At 43.5% G+C, this 25,492-nt stretch overlaps 1 protein-coding gene, 1 long non-coding RNA gene and 1 pseudogene across 2 annotated transcripts in view; 1 reads left to right on the forward strand and 2 right to left on the reverse strand.

Moving 5' to 3' along the window:
- The window catches only part of LOC129848884 (transport and Golgi organization protein 1 homolog), a 24,681-nt gene extending 10,779 nt beyond the window's left edge, over positions 1 to 13,902 (forward strand). The window contains 17 exon segments of the mRNA XM_055915983.1: positions 19 to 96; positions 226 to 336; positions 791 to 862; positions 979 to 1,083; positions 1,201 to 1,347; positions 1,501 to 1,599; positions 3,142 to 3,183; positions 3,295 to 3,323; positions 3,325 to 3,421; positions 3,423 to 3,553; positions 6,829 to 7,021; positions 7,211 to 7,278; positions 7,592 to 7,680; positions 11,355 to 11,429; positions 11,535 to 11,581; positions 12,600 to 12,948; positions 13,105 to 13,902. Coding sequence (XP_055771958.1) covers positions 19 to 96; positions 226 to 336; positions 791 to 862; positions 979 to 1,083; positions 1,201 to 1,347; positions 1,501 to 1,599; positions 3,142 to 3,183; positions 3,295 to 3,323; positions 3,325 to 3,421; positions 3,423 to 3,553; positions 6,829 to 7,021; positions 7,211 to 7,278; positions 7,592 to 7,680; positions 11,355 to 11,429; positions 11,535 to 11,581; positions 12,600 to 12,948; positions 13,105 to 13,364 — 1,992 coding nt within the window. The 3' untranslated portion in view covers positions 13,365 to 13,902.
- Positions 13,903 to 14,787: 885 nt separating this feature from the next.
- On the reverse strand, positions 14,788 to 17,215 carry LOC129848882 (uncharacterized). Its single transcript, XR_008758583.1, has 2 exons — positions 16,581 to 17,215; positions 14,788 to 16,374 (listed from the first exon to the last, which is right to left on the reverse strand). It is a non-coding gene; the product is annotated as an uncharacterized LOC129848882 (long non-coding RNA).
- A 13-nt stretch (positions 17,216 to 17,228) lies between these two features.
- On the reverse strand, positions 17,229 to 19,130 carry LOC129848883 (axin interactor, dorsalization-associated protein-like; annotated as a pseudogene).
- Positions 19,131 to 25,492: the final 6,362 nt, after the last annotated feature.

Below are 25,492 nucleotides of genomic sequence, written 5' to 3' on the forward strand. Positions count from 1 at the left end.
CTACTGGGTTCCCCTCAGGGCGAAGAACTTAAAGAAAAGCAAAAGCTGTCTGAAAAATCTGCCACTTTATCTCTGGAGAAGATCCAGGAATTGGAGGTGAGTCTCTAAGAAATATTATCTTGATCACATGTCATTGTCATGCTGACAATTATTAGATTTTTTTATTATTTTTTTCTTCTCCATAGTGTTTAAATTGACTAAGCATTTTCTTTTTCTATCCAATAGAATATTGTGCAAGAGATGGAGAGACAAAATGAGCGCCTGGACGAGGAAAATAACTTACACGCCATATCCTTTGACAAAGAGCGGGCCAATACTGCGAAACATGAAGATATGGTGAGTAGTATTGAGCGATTTAGCTGTAATTAAAATGTTTCAGAACAACCAATTCTCTGACGTCGGTTCAATTATTTGAATTCCATTAAGTTCGTTTCTTATGTGAGCTCAATGTGCCGTTTCTCTAGAGAGAAATCAAATCAAGCACAAACTTCGGACGTTGTAGTTTTCAACAGGAGAATAAATATTCCACATAGTTTAGTGCAGAAAATGTGGTAATTGACTAAAATGACCACAATCCATTGCACCTACAGCTGCATGGACTTGCGCGGGCAGACAGAGAGGACGGGACAGCCTGCAAATGAGAGAGAGACACCCTAGAGAGCAGTTGCTTTCGTGATGTAGACAGCATAGGCAGCTACTATTAGCCAGCTACTATCCTAAATAGGATGGCTCGTTGATGAGGACAGAGAAAGATGGTTGTCATTATGCTTATCATTATCTTTGCCCATAGATGTCCGAAATGGACAAAACCATTGAGAAGTTGAAGCGCAGCAAGAAGAAGACCCAGGATGCACTCTCGAAGGTATAGGTCATATAAGTGAACATGCCCAATGAAAATATGTCAAATATATTAACATTGCAACAATCAAATGTAAAGTGTTTATTTCCTTTTAATTATCCTTATCATTGAATCTGTAGTCTACCATTTTGATGGATAAAGCCAAACTCCGCGAAGATGCCCGGAATGTCCAGGTCCAGGTTCTGGAGAAGGATTTTGCCACCCTGGAGGAGGAGAACCTCTCGGTGAGTACCAATATGGAACAACGATTCACACTTTAAGCCTCATGACATTGTTTAGGACTCATTGGCCATGCAGGGCCTGCATTGCACCGTCCTGATGACCTAAGTCCCTTGTTACAGCTGCACCATGCTGCCAAGTTGTGGGAGGAGAAGCACAGGGAGACAAGCGAGCAGATCAAAGTCTACCAGGAGTCCCAGAAAGACCTGGAGGATTCCCTCCTTCAGAAGGACCACAACGTAGAGTTTTTTTTTACACGTTACGATATTGTTACACACATCAATTCCTGTTCACACCTTCTCAAATGCACCCTGATGACAAAGAAACATGTCACCTGTATTATGTTCCAAAAAAATACTTCTTGACTGATTCCAGGGGAAAAGTGTAATGTATCAATTGGTGGTTCTCAATCTCTCTGGCAGGTTCTATCTGACCTGCTAGGAGACCTGGAGGCCTGCGATGACCTGAAAGGTGGAGTTGTTGCTAACGGGGTAGCCTCTAACGGTAAGTCACCTGACACGGTGTCCTAATCAGAGGAGGCTGGTGGGAGGAGCTATAGGAGGACGGGCTCCTTGTAATGGCTGGAATGGAACCAAATACATGGAAACAGTGTGCTTGACTCCGTTCCATTTATGCCATTATAGTGAGCCAGTCCTTCTATAGCTCCTCCCACCAGCCTTCTCTGATTAGGATACTGTCATGTGATTTGGTCTTATGTAGCAACATTTGAAATTGTGTTTTTTTTACTTTGGATTAAAGTAGAGACTCGGAGCATCAAAATGGTATATCATACACTACAGTTGAGGAACAATGGGGAAGTAATTCTGCTTTGAAAGTTGATAAACTTGCTGGAGAGCTCTTCTTTGTCTATACCATTCAGCATTGTTCACACATATTGTTAGCTAGCTAACAATATGCTTTATTTTGCAATGAGAAAACGACTTTCTGACAAAATTAGAAACTTATATCTGAAAATGGTTTCCCTTAGTTTGAAGATGTATTCAGGAGACAGGTGTTTTATACAACAGCCTTCTATGTGTTCTATTTTCGACTGCCTCTGCATATTTGCAATCAAACCACAGAATTTTCTCCATCTCCTTAGCTATCATACTCTGCTTCCAGCGGACAGTCCACTGATTTCAAAACTTGGGTCTCCTGAAAGTGGAGAGCATCTTTCAAAAAAGCTGCGTTAGAAAGGGTTACTTACACGTACTGAGAAGCTCATGTTATAGACAGAAGCGTGCTACATGGCAGACCAATCCGAACTCGTTTCATGGCGCGTCCAGCTCATCCATTATCTCAGCCAATCATGGCTAGAGGGAAGGTTCCTTCCTTTTTCCGTGGCTAAACTAACTCTGCTCATAGTTTACCATTTTTATTCGTATTTACGGATGGCATACAAGTTTGTTATTAAGGCACATGGAAGTTCACGTACCAGAAGGCATTTTGCCCCCCAAAACACATTTTGATAGTTCTACATTCAAATGCCTCTCCTGTGAAGTATTGACGCGCGACATACGCCTACTTTCCTGAAACGTGTCACTGTGTTTACAATTATTTGTTTCAGACAAGCAGACCATCATCCAAAACCTGTCACGATCGTGTGGAGGAGAGACGGACCAAAACGCAGCATGTGGAAAATAAGCCGTCTTCTTTTATTTATGAAGAAGGCAAAACGAAACAAAACACTTACAAACTATCAAAACAACAAACGACCGTGAAGCTATAAACGTAGTGCACATACACAGGCTACAAACGTTCACCATAGACAATTCCCCACAACAAACTAAAGCCTATGGCTACCTTAAATATGGCTCCCAATCAGAGACAACAGAAACCAGCTGTCTCTAATTGGGAACCCATTCAGGCAACCATAGACTTTCCTAGACAACTACACACAACATAGACACAGCTAGACAACTATACTAAACATAAACCCAACTACTCTAAATAAACCCCCTAAACCTTACAATCACCCTGGACACTACAAAACCCACATAAATACCCATGTCACACCCTGACCTAACTAAAATAATAAAGAAAACAAAGAATACTAAGGCCAGGGCGTGCAAAACCGCCATAAGCAAATGATGGATGTCTCTCGGGTAAGACTGAGTTCTTTCTTAAACGGACCCAGATTTCTGTGTACCTGAAGGCAGGTAAAACTTGTGCTCAGAACCAAGAAGGGTGTCAACTCTTCCACTAACTGTTGGAAGAACTTTCCACAGGTCCAGACCACTCTGTCTTGTGGAGGAAGAGCGCGATCGCTTCATGACCAAGCTGCTGAACGAAGAGAAGTCCAGGAAAGAGCTGGAAGGTTTGTCCCAGCAACTAGAATTTGATATGCATCACTGCCTTTTCTCTCTCAACACTATCAACTATCAAGAACCACCTGGAGAACCAGTACAAGACCCTGCAGCAGAAGAATGAGATCATGACAGAGATGTACCAGCAGAAGGAGAACGCTTTGCAGCAGTAAGTGGAATCATTTACATTACATTTAAGTCATTTAGCAGACGCTCTTATCCAGAGCGACTTACAAATTGGTGCATTCACCTTATGACATCCAGTGGAACAGCCACTTTACAATAGTGCATCTAAATCTTTTAGGGGGGGGGGGGGTCAGAAGGATTGCTTTATCCTATCCTAGGTATTCCTTAAAGAGGTGGGGTTTCAGGTGTCTCCGGAAGGTGGTGATTGACTCCGCTGTCCTGGCGTCGTGAGGGAGTTTGTTCCACCATTGGGGTGCCAGAGCAGCGAACAGTTTTGACTGGGCTGAGCGGGAACTGTACTTCCTCAGTGGTAGGGAGGCGAGCAGGCCAGAGGTGGATGAACGCAGTGCCCTTGTTTGGGTGTAGGGCCTGATCAGAGCCTGAAGGTACTGAGGTGCCGTTCCCCTCACAGCTCCGTAGGCAAGCACCATGGTCTTGTAGCGGATGCGAGCTTCAACTGGAAGCCAGTGGAGAGAGCGGAGGAGCGGGGTGACGTGAGAGAACTTGGGAAGGTTGAACACCAGACGGGCTGCGGCGTTCTGGATGAGTTGTAGGGGTTTAATGGCACAGGCAGGGAGCCCAGCCAACAGCGAGTTGCAGTAATCCAGACGGGAGATGACAAGTGCCTGGATTAGGACCTGCGCCGCTTCCTGTGTGAGGCAGGGTCGTACTCTGCGGATGTTGTAGAGCATGAACCTACAGGAACGGGCCACCGCCTTGATGTTAGTTGAGAACGACAGGGTGTTGTCCAGGACCACGCCAAGGTTCTTAGCGCTCTGGGAGGAGGACACAACGGAGTTGTCAACCGTGATGGCGAGATCATGGAACGGGCAGTCCTTCCCCGGGAGGAAGAGCAGCTCCGTCTTGCCGAGGTTCAGCTTGAGGTGGTGATCCGTCATCCACACTGATATGTCTGCCAGACATGCAGAGATGCGATTCGCCACCTGGTCATCGGAAGGGGGAAAGGAGAAGATTAATTGTGTGTCGTCTGCATAGCAATGATAGGAGAGACCATGTGAGGTTATGACAGAGCCAAGTGACTTGGTGTATAGCGAGAATAGGAGAGGGCCTAGAACAGAGCCCTGGGGGAGTGTGAGCAGAACCAGTGGTGTCGTTTGACTTAGCAAACGAGGATCGGATGTCGTCGACCTTCTTTTCAAAATGGTTGACGAAGTCATCTGCAGAGAGGGAGGAGGGGGGGGGGGGGGGGGGAGGAGGATTCAGGAGGGAGGAGAAGGTGGCAAAGAGCTTCCTAGGGTTAGAGGCAGATGCTTGGAATTTAGAGTGGTAGAAAGTGGCTTTAGCAGCAGAGACAGAAGAGGAAAATGTAGAGAGGAGGGAGTGAAAGGATGCCAGGTCCGCAGGGAGGCGAGTTTTCCTCCATTTCCGCTCGGCTGCCCGGAGCCCTGTTCTGTGAGCTCGCAATGAGTCGTCGAGCCACGGAGCGGGAGGGGAGGACCGAGCCGGCCTGGAGGATAGAGAGTCAAAGGATGCAGAAAGGGAGGAGAGGAGGGTTGAGGAGGCAGAATCAGGAGATAGGTTGGAGAAGGTTTGAGCAGAGGGAAGAGATGATAGGATGGAAGAGGAGAGAGTAGCGGGGGAGAGAGAGCGAAGGTTGGGACGGCGCGATACCATTCGAGTAGGGGCAGTGTGGGAAGTGTTGGATGAGAGCGAGAGGGAAAAGGATACAAGGTAGTGGTCGGAGACTTGGAGGGGAGTTGCAATGAGGTTAGTGGAAGAACAGCATCTAGTAAAGATGAGGTCAAGCGTATTGCCTGCCTTGTGAGTAGGGGGGGAAGGTGAGAGGGTGAGGTCAAAAGAGGAGAGGAGTGGAAAGAAGGAGGCGGAGAGGAATGAGTCAAAGGTAGACGTGGGGAGGTTAAAGTCACCCAGAACTGTGAGAGGTGAGCCGTCCTCAGGAAAGGAGCTTATCAAGGCATCAAGCTCATTGATGAACTCTCCGAGGGAACCTGGAGGGCGATAAATGATAAGGATGTTAAGCTTGAAAGGGCTGGTAACTGTGACAGCATGGAATTCAAAGGAGGCAATAGACAGATGGGTAAGGGCCTTGTTGGCCGCAGATCGGCAGTTCCAGAGGCTACCGGAGACCTGGAACTCCACGTGGGTCGTGCGCGCTGGGACCACCAGGTTAGAGTAGCCGCGGCCACGCGGTGTGAAGCGTTTGTATGGTCTGTGCAGAGAGGAGAGAACAGGGATAGACAGACACATAGTTGACAGGCTACAGAAGAGGCTACGCTAATGCAAAGGAGATTGGAATGACAAGTGGACTACACGTCTCGAATGTTCAGAAAGTTAAGCTTACGTTGCAAAAATCTTATTGACTAAAATGATTAAAATGATACAGTACTGCTGAAGTAGGCTGGCTAGCAGTGGCTGCATTGTTGACTTTGTTTGAAAGTGTAGCTGGCTAGGTAACCTCGTTCACTGGCCAGATAATAGTCTAAACTACACAATTGTCTTAGATACAAGGACAGCAAAGACAACTATGTAGCTAGCTAACACTAGCTAGCTAACACTACACTAATCAAATCGTTCCGTTGTAATGTAATAGTTTCTACAGTGCTGCTATTCGGTAGAAGTTGGCTAGCTAGCAGTGTTAGCAGTGTTAGCAGTGTTGACTAGGAGTATTGACTAGGTAGGAGAAAGGCAGCGCGGCGGACGAAAATAGCTGGCTAGCTAACCGAAAATTACTCTAGACTCCACAGTTATCTTAGATACAAGGACAGCAAAGACAACTATGTAGCTAGCTAACACTACACTAACACTACACTAATCAAGTCGTTCCGTTGTTCCGTTGAATGTAATAGATTCTCAGTGCTGCTATTCGGTGGCTAGCTGGCTAGCTAGCAGTGTTGATTACGTTACGTTAAAAGGACGAAAATAGCTGGCTAGCTAACCTAGAAAAATCGCTCTAAACTACACAATTATCTTTGATACAAAGACGGCTATGTAGCTAGCTAAGATCAAACAAATCAGACCGTTGTACTGTAATGAAATGAAGTGAAATGTGATACTACCTGTGGAGCGAAGCGGTATGCGACCGGGTTGTTGAATGCGGAAGAATCAGAAGCAGTGCAGTTCATGTGTTAATACCATAGTAGGGTTTGTTCTCCATGGTTCCACAGCATGTAAGAAAAAACATTTTTCCTTGTCTTTTACTGTATTCTTTTACTGTGAGGTTTGAGGTTTTCAAATGGTCTTTAAATAGTTTGATCTAATTTGTGTGTCGCCTTACAGGAAGTTGACCAAGGAGGAGTTTGAGCGCCCCAACAAGGAAGACCGGCTGACGGAGATGGACGGCAAGGCCCTAGAGGAGGAGGTCAAGGTGTGTAGGCAGCGCGTTAAGGAGATCCAGGACGAGCTGAAATGGACCGAGAAGTTCTACAAAGCTCAGATCATTGAGCAGGAGCAGAAATCTCACGAGAACTGGGTTTGTACAATACAACTTTATTAGTCCATTTGTTAAAGAAACAACAAATGTCTCATATCTCAACCCCCATCGATGGCACATACATTAGGATCAGGACATTTTTTTTTTGAGTCTTCTGTTTGGCCAGTCATTTGTAAGGTGAATTTTGTCCAAAACAGGAGATTTTAAATGTCTCTTCTTTCTCTCTAGGTGATTGCACGCGCCGCAGAGCGAGCTCTGTTCGACGAGAAGAAGGAAACAACTAACATTCGTAACTTGTGAGTGCAACACTAATACAACAGACTCAATTGGGCTATACCAAAGCAGGGCTCACCTATTGCTCACTCAAAATGGAGACAGGCAGATCCTTTCATTTGGTTTATTTTTGGTCAATCTCACATTTACTTTTTGAATTAGTCATTATAGTAAAGTAAAAAGAGGCACATTGTGAACCAAAGGTTGCACTGCCAAGTCGAAGGGCCACAAATGCAAGTGTTTTGGTCACAGTTTTGCAATGCAGTAAGCTGTATTAGTCTAGATTTGGAGGTACAGTATTGAGAATCTAAATGCCTGTTCTCTTTTTCACCCTAGACTGACTGACATGTCCAGCAAGCTGAAGGAGCTCTGTAGGCCTCTGTTCAAGCCCACCCCTGGGATGGCTCCCATGCCTCTCCGACGAGGTAAGAACCAATCCTCAGTTCACGTTATTTAGTACTGGCACGTCTGGGGTGCATTCAGTAAGGCAAAATCGGCAGAACATAACTTGCAGGTAGAAATGAAATGAATAGGGCTGATATGACTCTATTCTTGAGGACAGAGAATCATATTTCTATCTGAACGTTCTGTAACGTTCCTGACCATTTCTATTGTCTTGTCGGTTGGATATCATCTGTGACTGCGTTTCAAATTAGATCTTGGACTTTTTGACTGTCTGATACCTCATCTGCTGTTTGACGTCCACCCTCTGAAATGCATGTTTTCCTGGGGTTTTGATTTGAATTCCTTGTAGCTGGTCCAATGTGGAGAGACTGAGAGTGGTATTTGGCTGAGTGTTTTGTTGTTAAATGGTTTTGCTAAACAGGTGATTCGTACAGGCCCTGTAAGAAGTTCACAGGTGCCCCCCCTCCCCCTGTGGGGTGAAGGAACAAGCCCTACCGTGAGTCTCCTGAACCCACGCCCCGGACAGCCTTGGCCCTGATTGGCCGAGCAGTACCATCCCTCAGCCAATGAACCATCCCCCCCTTGTACACCCTTGTTTGCCCTGACTCCCCGCTTCTTTTTCACCTCTCCCTTTTCCCTATCTTTACCTCCGCTGTGGTGTTTCAATAATTTACCTTATTTTTCTTCCTACTGTTCTCATCCTGCTCCTAGTTGGTACCCATTTGACCTTTTCCTCTTCCTAATGTTTGTCTTCTAATTACGTCCTCTCTGATTTTCGAAGACATTCTTTCCTGTCTCTTTCACTGCCATCTTTTCTCCCTCTACTGCCATATCCATCTTTCTCACCTGTGTTTGCGTGTCCAGACGATCCAGAATGTTCCCATGTCTTCGTTTGCTTTCACAATTTGGAATAACCGCTCTTGCATCCCTCTTGCTCTTTCAGTACTATGGTGGTGTTTTTGTTGTGTTCAGCTGTTGTGAGATCATATGTGTGTGGCAACTCGTTAGGTTACTAAAGCTTCAGCCTTTGCTTTCCCTTGTGTTATTACTGCATTCCATACATTTGTATATATATATATATTTAAAATATACACTACCGTTCAAAAGTTTGGAGTCACTTAGAAATGGCCTTGTTTTTGAAAGAAAAGCATTTATTTTTCAAATTGATCAGAAATACAGTGTATACATTAATGTGTAAATGACTATTGTAGCTGGAAACGGCTTTTATATTTTACATGTTATTTTTTTAATGGAATATCTACATGGGCGTACAGAGGCCTATTATCAGCAACCATCACTCCTGTGTTCCAATGGCACGCTGTGTTAGCTAATGCAAGTGTATAATTTTAAAAGGCTAATTGATCTTTAGAAAACCCTTTTGCAAGTATGTTAGCACAGTTGAAAACTGTCCTGATTTAAAGAAGCAATATAATTGGCCTCCTTTTAGGCTAGTTGAGTATCTGGAGTATCAGCATTTGTGGGTTTGATTACAGGCTCAAAATGGACAGAAACAAAGCACTTTCTTCTGAACCTCGTCAGTCTATTCTTGTTCTGAGAAATGAAGGCTATTCCTTGTGAGAAATTGTCAAGACACTGAATATCTCGCACAACGCTGTGTACTACTCTCTTCAGAAAACAGCGCAAACTGGCTCTAACCAGAATAGAAAGAGGAGTGGGAGGCCCCGGTTCACAACTGAGCAAGAGGATAAGTACATTAGTGTCTAGTTTGAGAAACAGACGCCTCACACGTTGAGGAACTGGCAACTTCATTAAATAGTACCCGCAAAACACCAGTCTCAACGTCAACAGTGAAGAGGCGACTCCGGGATGCTGGCCTTTCAGAAGAAAAGTCTTTGTTTCTGGCCATTTTGAGCCTGTAATCGAACCACGCAGCCGTTATACTGCTCAGAAAGGAGACACGTTCTGTCTCCTAGAGATGAACGTAATCCTAACCGACTTGCCAAAACTATAGTTTGTAAACAAGAAATTTGTGGAGTGGTTGAAAAACGAGTTTTAATGACTCCAACCTAACTGTATGTAAACCTCCGACTTCAACTGTATATACACATACACACAGTACCAGTCAGAAGTTTGGACACACCTACTCATTCTAGGGTTTTTCTTTATTTTTACTATTTTCTACATTGTAGAATCATAGTGAAGACATCAAAACTATGAAACAACACATATTGAATCATGTAATAACCAAAAGTGTTAAACAAATCAAAATATATTTGAGATTCTTTAAAGTAGCCACCCTTTGACTTGATGACAGCTTTGCACACTCTTGGCATTCTCTCAACCAGCTTCACCTGAAATGCTTTTCCAACAGTCTTGAAGGAGTTCCCACATGCTGTGCTCTTGTTTGCTGCTTTTCCTACACTCTGGGGTCCAACTCATCCCAAACCATCTCAATTGGGTTGAGGTCGGGTGATTGTGGAGGCCAGGCCATCTGATGCAGCACTCATCACTCTCCTTGGTCAAATAACCCTCACACAGCCTGGATGTGTGTTGGGTCATTGTCCTGTTGAAAAACAAATGATAGTCCCACTAAGCGCAAACCAGATGGGATGGCGTATCACTGCAGAATGCTGTGGTAGCCATGCTGGTTAAGTGTCCCTTGAATTCTAAATAAATCACAGACAGTGTCACCAGCAAAGCACCTTCACACCACACCCCCTCCATGCTCCACGGTGGGAACCACACATATGGAGATCATTCGTTCACCTACTCTGCGTCTCAGAAAGACACGAAGGTTGGAACCAAAACTCTCAAATTTGTACTCTTCAGACCAAAGGACAGATTTCCGTCAGTCTCATCTCCATTGCTCTTGTTTATTGGCCCAAGCAAGTCTCTTCTTATGGGGGTCCTTTTAGTAGTGGTTTCTTTGCAGCAATTCAACCATGAAGGCCTGATTCACGTGGTCTCCTCTGAACAGTTGATGTTGAGATGTGTCTGTTACTTGAACTCTGAAGCATTTATTTGGGCTGGTAACTCTAATGAACTTATCCTCTGCAGCAGAGGTAACTCTTGGTCGTTCCTGTGGCGTTTCTCATGAGAGCCAGTTTTATCATAGCGCTTGATGGTTTTTGTGACTGCACTTAAAGAAACTTTAAAAGTTCTTGAAATTTTCCAGATTGACTGATCTTCATGTCTTAAAGTAACAGACTGTCGTTTCTTTTTGCTTCTTTGAGCTGTTCTTGCCATAATATGGACTTAGCCCTATTTGGTAAAATATCTTCTTTATACCACCCCTACCTTGTCACAACACAACTGATTGGCTCAAACGCATTAAGAAGCAAAGAAATTCCACAAATGTAACTTTTAACAAGGCACACCTGTTAATTGAAATGCATTCCAGGTGACTACCTCATGAAGCTGGTTGAGAGAATGCCAAAAGTGTGCAAAGCTGTCATCAAGGCAAAGGGTGGCTTCTTTGAAGAATCTCAAATATTCTGATACTGGTACTTCTAGTTCTGGAAGTATAATATCCTACCATGACATGACCAAACATTTTCCTCAGACTGCAAATAGACCAGACTTTGCTATAAATAGATGGTAGCATGAACCAGTAACGTGGTCTAGAGTCAGGTGCCTAATGACAACCAGGAGAGCCAAGGTTAGCATTCTAGAAGATTCGAGAATATTGCAGTGTTTTACGTTGATGTATCACCGTGTATTTATTGTCCGACAGGACCACGACCTCACTCTGACCCTCACGGCCGCCGTTACTCTCCGTACCACAAACACCCAGTGGCTGCTAGACCTGGTAGGGATTGTATTTTTTGTCAATGAGGATTGATGTGGTATTATTCCCTAATCGAGCCCTTATCCTATATCTCCTCTAATCATTCTTCCCTTTGTTCCTCCACAGACACCATGGCCCCACGTACATCCTCACCAAGCAATCTGGGCATCGCGGTAAGTTTCAGTCAATTTGAGACAATGTGCATCTCTCCCCCCTGTTCCTCCATCATGTGGGTGTGTTTGCACTAAACAGACCGCTCCACTAGAGTCACAGGCTGAGGCCCAGGCCTCCACAGAGAACCCAGAGGCAGTGAGTATTATGTTCGAGGCAGCGGTGGCAGGGATGCGGATGTGTGTGTGAGCATGCTTACCCCAGCCGTGGATCAGTGGCTGGAGTGGCAGTCAGCTGGGTAGTGGCGTCACAGGGTTGTCAGACTTAACATTGCTGGCTGGATTCTGACATGCGTGGTTGCTTGTTTTAAGGCGCTTACAGACGGGCTGCGGTAAACTGAGCATTTCTGCCTACCGTGTGTAGATGCCAGCGGTCCCGGTTGTTGTCAGCTCGGCGGTTGTGATTAAAACGTTGGTTGGTTGGCGAGAAGAACTCTGCTCATTGGTCAACCGTGCATATTTTGAAGCCTTGAGCGTAGAGCCAGCGCCGCCGCTCACTGGAGTGGGTACCACGAATGGCGCCACTTGCGAAACTGCTTGCGTTTTGCCGCCCTACTCCCATTGAAGTCTGAAGACCTTTGCCGCTTCCCGTGGTCCGTCTGTAAGCTCCTTTTATATTTTCCCTATATTACAACACCCTCCCTCTGACCCCCATTGAATGAATTGGTGACACTGTTACACCAAAACTATAACTTCAGCACAACTACCTGATGGATATCTCAAATGTGTTGTCATTTAAAGCTGTGTGTGTTTGAGGTTAATGCTTTGTGGAAACGGTCCTGATGCTGAATCAGTGTGTGGAACTTGGTCGTGTGATTCTTGTGGGACTGTGTAACTTGACTTATTATTGTGGGATATTGTTGTCTTTCTCACCAGTGCATAATTGTTTGTTTTGTTCTAACCTAACCAAACTGTTTGAATCAGATGAAAGGGTCTCTCATTGTTGGTGCCAGCAGCAGGGCTACAAGCACAATGGACCTATTGCTATTCTTTGTTTTAATATTTTTTTGTGTTCCTCCAGAACTCTCGACCTCAGGGTCCTGGCTCCCTGCTGGTCTCTCCCATCAGCTCCCCCCTCGACTCAAGCCTCAGACCAGTCATCAGCCATCCCTCCGGACTCTGCCACCGTCCTCTTCCCGGACCCCACCACATCCCTCCTCCCCCACCCTTCATGCCTCCCGTGTACCGACCAGTCAACGGACACTCAGGCATGATGCCTCCTGGACCCCCACCGCCTAACGGACACCCGCCTGGTCCAATGATACCACCCGGACATCGGCCTCCACCTCCTGGTGCTTACGGTCCCTCTTCCCCACACAACCGGTACCTTCCTCCACCTTCTCACTATGGACCGGTGCCTCCTCCATTCGGTAGGTGGTGAATTCTGGCCGCCAGGTTTTATCTCAAGTCGAGTCTTTACTATTAGTATTTCAGTTGTGGTTAGCAATGCTATTGTTATGTTGCTACTACAGTGTTATATTTGTATGTTCATTTTTCCTTCTACCCTCCTATGGCCCGACCCATAGGACCCCCACATACCTACGTGCACTATGGACCACTTGATCACTTCATCCCACTCCGACACCTGCCCCCTGGGGTGGCCCCATTCCCTCCTCATGTCGGCCCCAAAGACTTCCCTGTGCAGCCACAGGTCCCACATGGCCATGACTCTTCAGTGGGCCCCCAGCCCGGCGCTGGCCCCCAGGGCCAGGGGCAAGACTACAGCTCCCAGCAGGCAACAGCTGCCCCCCAGGACTCAGTCAGCTCTGCCATGGCAGAGCCTTAGACACCTACCAACCGTTAACGACCTGGCTACATTTAATCAACCACGATTCATCTCTTTATTTTTTCCTTTTTGTTTTTAATTGGCTGAAAATAAATATCATATGATATACTTGCAAACAACAGAAGTATCTAAAAAGTTAGTGTTCCTGTTAAAGCATCAGAAAATCAATGTCTTATGTTTCGTGTCTGAAATGTAATAATGACTTGAAGAGGAGTAGAACTGAGGCTTGTTACTCTGCAAGTCCTATTGTGCAATAACATTTCTATTGTATGACTGAGGATTTAAGTTTTTCAAAGGGTATTATGTTGATTTTGTATTAATTTCACAATGTTATCATGGTTTCCTGTGGAAATTATTCAAAATAAATGGACCCCAAGCTTTTGGGTTGCTTGATCCATCATTTCAGAAGTACCATATTATCTTAACTCTTCCCCAAACTCTCTTCAGAATGAACTGAAAAGGAAAGTTGTGTAAGTTGAAAGTCAAAGATGTATTTGCTGTTCTTAGGATATTTTATTAATAAAACTGGTAAAAGGTACTGCAGTTGTCTATTGTTCATATGAAGCATATGACAACTTTTGTGATCCATTTTAGTTTGAAAGGAAATGTCTGACAGGGCATTTTGTTTTGTATGGGTAGCTGTATTACATGTGAAAAGAAGGTAATCACCCACTAACTGAACACCTGTCATATGACCTTCACATTTGTTTCTTTTTTTGTTCTTATGTTACATCAGGGATGCATCACATTTATTTTCAATAAAAAGAAAATAACAAAAAATGTTGCACGTGACTAAAGACTATTTGCATTAAATGTATATCATTGCATGCTTTGGTTAGAAATGTTTTACTCTCTGTAGGTCCCAGAACGTTTCTTTGTAGCCACCGACAATATTTACCACTACCAAAACACCTGAGTGATTATTGGCATATCTGTAATGTTATGATGTACACTGTTATCGAGGCTGTCAAATGACTGTGTAGTGGGGCTCTGCTCTGCCTGTCACCAACATACTGTACACTGAAAGTGGTGCTGAGTGAATGACACAGGGAAAAGTAAGGGCATACAAGGGATTGATGAGTCTTATGCTATAGTCCAGGATTTCCCAAACTCAGTCCTTTTGCCCTAGCACTACAGTTGATTCTATTAATCAACTCATCAAGTTTAGATTATTTGAATCAGCTGTGTTGTGCTAGGGCAAAAAACAAAATGTGGACGGGGGCGGCACGACCGAGTTTGCGAAACCCTGCTCTAGTCTAAAGTAACAGTGCAGGTAGACTGAACAGGGTTTGTCATCACGTTTTTCACATTGTTCCAGGTCTGAATTGACATTGTACATTTCGACTGGGAGAAATCTTTTAAGTCATCCAACTCGGAATTCATGTTAGGTTTCGCTCCTTTAGTAAGTGTAAAGAAGGACCACTTCAAACAGCATTTTGTTTATTAAAAATGAAAGCAGTGTAAATTGTCACTGATTAGTGTCTCTTAATGCCGTGTTCAAAACAACTGGGAACTCAGTAATCTCCAACTTCAGTGTGTTCAAGACAACTGGGACCTCTGAAAAAAACGAGCTCCGACTGGGAGAAATCTTTTAAGTCATCCAACTCGGAATTCCACGTCGGGAACTCTGGCACCTTTCTAGAGCTCTGACTTTTCGACCCGATGATCACTGACGTCATGATTTGACCAAATTTTTTTCAGAGTTCCCAGTTGTCTTGAAAGCACCATAAGTGTATTCAGTTAGTGCCATTACAAAAAAATATGAATAAAATGGAGACAATGTTTTAATAGTGGTTAGCCAGTGTGGCCTTGATGGGAACAGCATTCAAAACAAAGGTAAAAGTCAACTTCAGTTACATGCAGCATCCTTTTCAACTCCCTTTATAACAGGATGACATCATAGCATCTCAGAATCATTTTTGAATGCTAAAAAAGGCATCCTTCCTCCCATCCTTGAAGTAATCACACATCTAATGTGATAGATTAAAGCAAATATCCCAATATATTACTTTTACCTATTAAATAACGCCAGATCAGTGATAAGGATGTAAGTAAATGAACAGGGCAGTTATATATTTTCACTGTGGCAGTGTCAGCACCAGGATATGACATCATCAATAGACCGCTTGAGCACCTATGATCATGTTGATTCTCTTTCATCCCCAAAGGGAAAGGCAGAGGAAGACTAAAGACGAGGCTGGTTGTTTGACATACAGTACCAATTGCTAACTCAACTCTTCTTTTCCATTGAGCATCATGCAGAGAGGAGAAAAAAAGTGATCGCTAATTGGCACCAGAGGGGTCAAATACTGCGTTTTGTAACCAAGTGGGAATTTACCATTTGAAAGGCCCTCCAACTGGTAATTACTAGTGGGAAACTCATACATCATCCTGAGCTCCCACTTCTCCCACATGCTGACCTCTGACGTCACCATTTAGGAAATGACCTGGATAACAGCATTTTTCTGCAATTAAATGCAACAAAACATTCTTTATAAAAAGCAATCTATTAATATGTTTTTTAACACTCATTTGTTTACCAGCATGATAGCTTTTAGTTTATGGTTTAGGCAGCTTGTTGGCCATTAGCCAAATGATCTTTTCTCAACAAGTTGAATGCATCCAACTGGTATTTACGACTTCACAACTGGTAAATTCCCACCTCCCACTGGGTTACGAAGCAGCATTATACAGTAGTGTGCTGTCACCGCTGTAGTTAATATGTGTCATCCAGGGCCGTCCTATCACAGAGTTGAGGTTGTGGCATTTGGGCCTGCTGGGTTTAGTATTGTTGATGTGAGTGGAGGCGGATAGGGAGTCGCTACACCAAACTTTACTGGATGTCTGATGACTACAGTGGAATTCTGTGGCGCTGCTGCTTTCTTGATGTGCTCTACTCTGTGACCTCGGTTATTAATCTTTGTGCAACGTCTGGTGGAGGTGGAGATAGAGTGGCTTCTTGGTCAGGAGCTGGAGCTTCTTCCTCTTGAAGTCAGTAGGCTTCTTGTACCTGACATCCGATAGCATAAATAAGTGATTCATTCAAACGGTATACTCAAAGGGCAGACTGAACCAGAACCCCCCCACCCCCACCAAAAATAGCTAAAATCTGAGATTCTCAAAATAAATAGTTATTTAATGTATTTTCATCTTAAAATAAAATAGTGAGTACATTTAAAGAAAGTTAATCTGGAAAACACAAAATGTGTCACTCACAACTCGATCACAATGGGACCAGGTTTGATCTCATCCATTTCCATGAAGGCAAAACATTTTGTGTTGGAACCCAGACAGTCACACATATCCCACCCAAAGTTTTCATAAATTACCTGTTTATTCTGTAGAAACTTGCTACAACTCACCATGTGGATTCTGACCCACTATGTGGGAAACTCTACTGTAGTTAAACTGACACACTGTAGTTGTCAATCTAATTGAGAGATGCATTAAAAGCGCATTAAGTGGCCAGCGAAGGGAATTTACTAGCGTACATGTTTACCATATCCCCGTGAAGGCACTCAGACATGACATTTTCACACTTTTTATTTCTCGAGTGTGATCTGCTTATAGGCAACTCATGCTGTTCTGTTATTGTACATTTAATCTGTTCTATGATTGTATTTTACATTTCATCTTTTTTTTAATTATTTTTTATTAAACCCTTCTTGGGTTTATAGTGCTTGAACTCAGAGAAAATAGCTGCCCCCGGAACATGAACAAAATTCAGGATTAACGATTGTCTGCCCAATCCCTCTGCAAGGATTTGAACATAAACTGACACTGTATTAGCTTAATATTACATGATACTGGCTAAATAGAGGCCCCACTACTAATTCAGTAGAAATAGAACGTTTGACTACCTTTTGGTAGTCTCTCGATATGTCTCTGGATCTCAATGTCTACGCTGAAGTGAATGTAGCCTCCTTTCGGGTTGCTACAGGTGTGTCTTGCACTGGGTTCAAATCAATGCCACTCAAATCTGTTGGGAAACAAAACGTTCAGATTCACTTGGGCTGTTCTGCAGGAATAAATTATATTTATAAAAATGTACTGTCAAGTGTCAACTCAACAGAAATAATTATTTGAACATTTTTCTAGACTGTTTCAGACCTTACTATTTCAGATGTGAAGGTCAGCAACTCATCTCAGCAATGTAAACAATGTAGCCTACATTTAGTACCTTTCACACTAACTGTCATGTAGGGATCAATGCATTTCCCAGCATCTTTCAGCCCAATCTTGTCAATCTTTATTGTGAGCAGCGACATCCTGGGCTCTGAGGGTAACCGTGGCAACAATGTACCTGTTGGAGACATGAAAGCTGTAACTTTCTAAAGATACAATAATTGCAGAAAACATTCCCACGTTCCCAGAACTAATGCAGCTGAAATCAAGATAATGGTACCGTCCCAAATGGAACCCTACTCCCTATATTATTATACCTTGATTTCAACAAGGAACACAGACTGAGACCAAGGTCTCTTTTACAGCTGGGCTCTGCGTATACATGTTTACAAATACAGTTTATGTACAATGATTAAGAAACTACACAAAACGATCACACAAAAAAATACAGCAGCAGATTGTTACATTTACACATAGGTTATTCCCCTAACAGCACAAGAACTTGCATTACCCGAAGCAGTTACAAGCAATACAAAAATAAAAATCACACAATACATGTTTAAAATGGGCAAGGGGGACAAGTTCACTACTATAGTGCACTACTTTTGACCAGGGCCCATATTGCACTGCATAGGGAATCGGGTGTCATTGGGGACGTAACCGGTGTCTATACTTACAGATCCTTGTTCAAGTCATTACTGTCAGCAGTATTTTACTTATACAATAATAGGCAGCAGAAGAAGTTGTAGACTGACTAACAGATAAGGCTAAGATGACATACACGTTTTGGTGAATGCTTATAAAAAAAATACTTTGTAAAGTAGATTCAACAACTTAAGCTATCTAGTAGTAGTAGGATAGGGTTTTTGATAATAACAAACTGTCCATTAGTAGGCAATCATTTTCATGCTACGACAAAACTATAAAAAGACATAGACCCATTCAGACCCATGCCAGCCCCTTACTTCTCAACCAAATCATACCTTGCAAAACTGTGAATGGAGCAGGCAGTGAGGACAGAGCGACAAAGCCATGCAGAGAGACAGGGAACAGAGGAGACAGCAATCACAAAGGCACTCAAAACAGGGCCACAAAGCCAAAAAAAATAACCATGGCAAAATTACACAGTCAACAGATTCAGAATAAAGACCAATGATTATGAATGCTCTATATACACCATAGATTACAAATAAAACACAGTATTTGTTGAGTACTTTGCAAGTACTTTGTGAGTACTTACCTGGTACTCTGTTGGGAAAGGACTCTGGGGAGCCTGCTCCTGTAGCAGCATCCTCCTCTTCTTCCACCTCCAAGTTCTCCTCCTCCCCTGGGGCAAGGATTCTCCTGAATGTAAGATTTCATTCATTAGATTACTTGTTGAATATTTACAGGCTCAGCATGATGTTAGGAGATTAGGTCATTCAGATGGGGAAGCCATTGTTGAATTTTTAGTAATACCGTTTGCTTTACTCCATAATTTGCTCTGATTTGTTCTGATTATTGTGTACTTAAACAAAAAACTCTGTATTTACATTGGGTACGACAATAAGTGGCCTGCATTGTGATGGTTCATCGATCTTCATTTACCTCAAGGGCACTGGCTGCACATCAAAAGCAAAATCTTTGTTATACGTCAAAATACTGTTGAGAGAAAAGCACAATTGACACATTACATTGCCAAAACATTCAACTAATGATGAATAAAGCATTCAGATGTTGACGAAATCATATTCTTCCTAGTATACATACTGATTTCACGTTTCCTCATATCTTCCAACTTGAACTCCTCCTGAGATTGTGTGCACTAAAGGAGCAAAAGAAGATGGAAAATATTGAAATGTTGAAGAATTTGCTGAAGACATGAATAGATTTGAGCCAATTGTTACAGCCTTGGAACATCTGACAACTCTGACAAAATCTTCCTGTGATTCACTGACACGGTTGTGTTACAGAATTAAATGCATATTATAGAAGGTTAAGAATTAGAAATCCTAAAAAAACAGAATGAGTGTAACATCATACGTTAGTCATAACACAGACACTGGATTTTCATCAATATGATAATTGGCTGGCGAGCCGGAACATGTTCACATACACACTTAATTAGATGAATACTCAAGACAAAGGAGATGAATGTGGACTACAGGAAAAGGAGGACCGAACACACCCCCATTCTCATCGACGGGGCTGTAGTGGTGCAGGTTGAGAGCTTCAAGCTCCTTGGTGTCCACATCACCAACAAACTAACATGGTCCAAGCACACCAAGATAGGCACGACAAAACCTATTCCCCCTCAGTAGACTGAAAAGATTTGGCATGGGTCCTCAGATCCTGAAAAGTTTTGACAGCTGCACCATCGAGAGCATCCTGACTGGTTGCATCACTGCCTTACAGGTCGGCCTCTGACCGCAAGGCACTACAGAGGGTAGTGCGTAAGTTGCCACAAAGTTGCATAAGTCCAAGCTTCCCTCCAGTTTTTAATGAAATCTGCTTGTTCAACAGGCTGACGGGTGGGTCATTCTGGGGTACCTTTCTCTTCTTTCTTATAGAGCCGTCCAGACGTACAAACTTGAAAGCCTCCTCCCCAGAGACCAACCAGACAGACAGAATTGTCCCATGCAGGAGAGGTAGGTTGAGGTTTCCAGGGTAGTGCAGATGTTGTCATATGTTGAGGCAGTGAAGAAAGGAGAGGAAGATGGGTTAAGGGGAGGAGTGGTGAAAGTAGTAGAGACATACCAGTACAGAGGGATAGGCCAAAAAGTGATATAAGTTTCAGTAAGATTGGATTTTTAGCATTTATAGCAATAGTTATCAATTGTACTACAGGGATGTATCAGGAGTCCAGTTCCTTGTGGTCTTGTGAAAGCCAGTCTCACGGGGTGTCTCTAATGAAACAACAGACATTGCTACTGGTAAATAAGAGCATCCCATGTATAGATGAAAACAGTAAATCGGGCATTAACACACACTACATGGCCAAAGGTATGTGGACACCTGCTGGTCAAACATCTCATCAAAATCATGGGCATTAATAAGGAGTTGTACCCCCCTTTGCTGACATAACAGCCTCCATTTTTCTGGGAAGGCTTTCCACTTGATGTTGAAACATTGCTGCGGGGACTTGCTTCCATTCAGCCACAAGAGCATTCGTGTGGTCGGGCACTGATGTTGGGCAATTAGGCCTGGCTGGCAGTCGGCGGTCCAATTCATCCCGGTGGGGTTGAGGTCAGGGCTCAGTGCTAGCCAGTCAAGTTCGTCCACATCGATCTCAACAAACCATTTCTGTATGGACTTTGTGCACAGGGGCATACCACCCTGCATTCCACTGCTGGCTTGCTTCTGAAGCTAAGCAGGGTTGGTCCTGGTCAGTCCCTGGATGGGAGACAAGATGCTGCTGGAAGTGGTGTTGGAGGGCCAGTAGGAGGCACTCTTTCCTCTGGTCTAAAAAATATCCCAATGCCCCAGGGCAGTGATTGGGGACACTGCCCTATGTAGGGTGCTGTCTTTCGGATGGGACGTTAAACGGATGTCCTGACTCTCTGAGGTCATTAAAGATCCCATGGCACTTATCGTAAGAGTAGGGGTGTTAACCCCTGTGTCCTGGCTAAATTCCCAATCTGGCCCTCAAACCATCACGGTCACCTAATAATCCCCAGTTTACAATTGGCTCATTCATCCCCCTCCTGTCTCCTGTAACTATTCCCCAGGTCGTTGCTGCAAATGAGAACGTGTTCTCAGTCAACTTACCTGGTAAAATAACGGTAAAATAAATAAAAATAAATAAATAAACAGGGGCATTGACATGCTGAAACAGGAAAGAGCCTTCCCCCAAAACTGTTGCCACAAAGTTGCAAGCACAGAATTGTCTAGAACGTCATTGTATGCTGTAAGGCTAAGATCTCTTCACTGGAACTAAGGGGCCTACCCCAAACCATGAAAAACAGCCCCAGACCATTATTCCGCCTCCACTTTACAGTTGACACTATGCATTCGGGCAGGTAGTGTTCTCCTGGCATTCGCCAAACCCAGATTCGTTCGTCGGACTGCTAGATGGTTAAAGCGTGATTCACCACTCCCGAGAATGCATTTTCACTGCTCCAGAGTTCAATGACAGCGAGCTTTACACTACTCCAGCCGACGCTTGGAACCGCGCTCGGGGATCTTAGGCTTGTGTGTGGCTGCTCAGCCATGGAAACCCATTTCATGAAGCTTCCGACGAACAGTTCTTGTGCTGTTTGGAACTCGGTAGTGAGGGTTGCAACTGAGGATGCTTTCTACGAGCTATGCGCTTCAGCACTCGGCAGTTGTCTGTGAGCTTGTGGGCTACCACTTTGCAGCTGAGCCGTTGTTGCTCCAATATGTTTCCACTTCACAATAACAGCACTTACAGTTGGCAGCTCTAGCAGGGCAGAAACTTGACAAACTGACTTGTTGGAAAGGTGGCATCCTATGGTGGTGCCACGTTGAAAGTCACTGAGCTCTTCAGTAAGGCCATTCTACTGCCAATGGTTGTCTATGGAGATTGCATGGCTGTGTACTCGATTTTATACACTTGTCATCAACAGGTGTGGCTGAAATAGCCGAATCTACTAATTTGAAGGGGTGTCAACATACTTTTGTGTATATATAGTGTATGTAGTACTTGTCAGTAAACAGCAGCTTGAACTAGCTAACTAGCTGGTTTAGCTTACTCAAGGGTTCACATATTCTTCTACACACTCCATTTTATAAATGACCTTTAAGTAAAGGAGGCTCCAGGGGAAGGTTTGGCTTCTTGATTCGTTTTCTGTTGATTGATTCATCGTCATCTGAAGACTCATTTTCGCCCTGTTCTTCTCCAGGCGCCCTCAGTTCTGACTCCAGATCATCCATGACTCACAGTTCTTCATATTTAAGTAATATTTGCATTCAGTTTGGGGGTCAACACATGTTCCAAGGTCAAATAAATGCCTCCAATGCAATACACTGTATATGAAATACATATTGGTTTATAGGGAGAAAACTATTCTAGGTGCCAAAGTAAAAGTAGTGTTGGGATTACTCACTAGGGTCTGTAGAATCTACACTGCTCAAAAAAATAAAGGGAACACTTAAACAACACAATGTAACTCCAAGTCAATCACACTTCTGTGAAATCAAACTGTCCACTTAGGAAGCAACAGTGATTGACAATAAATTTCACATGCTGTTGTGCAAATGGAATAGACAAAAGGTGGAAATTATAGGCAATTAGCAAGACACCCCCCAAAACAGGAGTGATTCTGCAGGTGGTGACCACAGACCACTTCTCAGTTCCTATGTTTCCTGGCTGATGTTTTGGTCACTTTTGAATGCTGGCGGTGCTCTCACTCTAGTGGTAGCATGAGACGGAGTCTACAACCCACACAAGTGGCTCAGGTAGTGCAGTTCATCCAGGATGGCACATCAATGCGAACTGTGGCAAAAAGGTTTGCTGTGTCTGTCAGCGTAGTGTCCAGAGCATGCAGGCGCAACCAGGAGACAGGCCAGTACATCAGGAGACGTGGAGGAGGCCGTAGGAGGCCAACAACCCAGCAGCAGGACAAGCTGACTTATCAATATATTCGCTTGTATTTACCCCTAAAAATTAAATGCTAATTAGCTGCTAATGTGGCTATCATAAAGACCTAAAAATGCCATGAATGATCTGGATGAGACTGCCGAATCGAGACACAGGAAAGAATCTCTTGATTAACTATATCTAATGTTAGCAAAATGTAGTAATGAATACATTTCTTTAAATTGACAATTCTGTGAACTGTTTTGTGCAAGTTTTAAATTGACACAATATACCTGTTTGCAAAGGTCAGCTAGAGATGACGTGCAGGAGCTTGCAGGGATTTGTAGTCTTGCGTGTCTACTTTGATGCTAATTAGCATTTTAGAATCTGAGAGTAAATAGACCCGAATATATTGATGAAAGTCACCTTGTCCAAGAGTGATTTAAATGGTTATCAAAACATCATGCCAGGGTAAGCCTATACAAAACACAGGCCTTAAGTGTTTCTAAAATTCCTTAAGGGGAAAAATAAATGGTGGAAAAACAATTAGAACCATTTCCCTGTTCGGGTATTATGACACCGCCACTTTGGGGCTCTATAGCTGGGATAGGCAACTCTGTTCCTGGAGCGCAGCAGGTACTACAGGATTTTGTTCCAACTAGGCACCACACCTGACCAACTGAGCTAATTGATCAGTTCAGTGATTGCTTAAATTCAACACACCCGCTGTTCCAGGTTGGTAAATCAAAAACATGAATGGTCTGCGGCACTCCAGGCCCATGGTTGCCTAGCCCTGCACTATAGGCCTAGAAATTACATATTGGCTTAAATAGAAACAACTCATCTGGATGCTGAAATAAAGTGGGGTTGGGATTACTCACTGGGGTCTTCATTTTAATTTGACTTTATAACAAGAGGGATTTGTGTTCGAGCCTATTTAAGAAATAAGAGGTAGGCCTACCTGTTTCACAGGCAATTATAGGCTATACTATCCATAGATCTAACCTATATAATAATGATTTAACAACAATATACTGGAATAAAATATAAATTAGGGAAGGGAGTTTGTTGCAGAGATCTGGTGTTGGTGGAAGAACTGGTAAAGGGTGGACCTAGTGCTAAAGTAGGAGTTGACTGTACTGATAGTGACACTGTTGTCTGGGGTGATCAGCGTTAACTGTGGAGTTGACCGTACTGATAAATGCATAGATAAGAATCATTTGACACAACAGATGATAAATTAAAATAAGGCTCTTGAACCACCAAATCTGAAGCATAAATTGTATGGGGGTGGCATGGATGTTGTGAACGATCAGAAAGTTAAGACTCAAATTTTCTGTGTGTGTGGGGGGGGGGGGGGGGGGGACAAAAATGCATTTTGGGATTGTCATCATATTTCAATGGCAATACATTCCATTATGCAGCATAATGAAAAATGTGATTTCCAATTTTGTGAGGAAGTTGACAAAACCTTGCAATGGCCAATTGGAAAACCAATTGTCACTAAACATAGTGTCAAAAATCTTAAGAATATGTGGGACAAGAATGGAGGTTTTGTTAATCAGCCTCAGCCTCAGTTTAGCCTCAGTTTAGTTAATCAGATTGAGGAATAGGTTGAGTTGACCAATCCGTTGGGCCGTCACCCATATGTAATGAAATAGGAGATGAGGATGACAGCACACATTTAAGTCGGTGCAACAGTCAGACTAAACTAACTGATACAAAAACACCAAACACAGAGGGGGGAGGAGAAATGCAGTGAAAGGTAAATATGGTGAGGAATGTGTCACACAGCACAAGAAACCCCAAACACTTTTGTTTTTGTAAATCACCAAACTGTAAACAAGCACTGATTGTGTTGGCATATCTCCAGATAGTCAAAAGGATGTTGAATCTGCTACTTTTCTATGCAACTCAATCATGTTGAGTTCAAGTACAGCCATTGTAAAATGGATTTAGTTTTAAATGGGACTGTGACACAGCTATACAATCTATTGCTAGTGACAACAAAGTGAAATGAAACAAAATGGTAAAATAGAGAATGTAAATGAGGCTCAGGCACAAAATCTTTGGTAGGCTCAGTGCCTCACTTCCCTAGAATAATGTTGGTAATGTAACGATGCGTAGAGTGATGGGTGTGGAGTCAGGTGCAGAGAGCAGAGGGTTGGGGAAAAAACACTTTATTCCTTACAATAACCGCGCACAAAGAGGGTGACACCGAACACAGGCGTAAAACACTCCAAAATAATGCACTACACAGGCACATACGCTGTACAGCGGACAATCCAAATAACAGAAACACTCCTATACCAAATACAGCAAAACAATCCCGCACGAACACAGGCGGGCTAACTGAACTTAAATAACCCCAAACAAGGAACAGGTGAAACCAATTAGACCCAACAAAACAAAAAGGGAAAAAGGGATTGGTAGCAGCTAGTAGACCGGCGACGACGACCGCCGAGCACCACACGAACGGGAAGAG

Source organism: Salvelinus fontinalis, unplaced genomic scaffold (assembly GCF_029448725.1).
Source record: "Salvelinus fontinalis isolate EN_2023a unplaced genomic scaffold, ASM2944872v1 scaffold_1255, whole genome shotgun sequence".
Taxonomy (NCBI): domain Eukaryota; kingdom Metazoa; phylum Chordata; class Actinopteri; order Salmoniformes; family Salmonidae; genus Salvelinus; species Salvelinus fontinalis.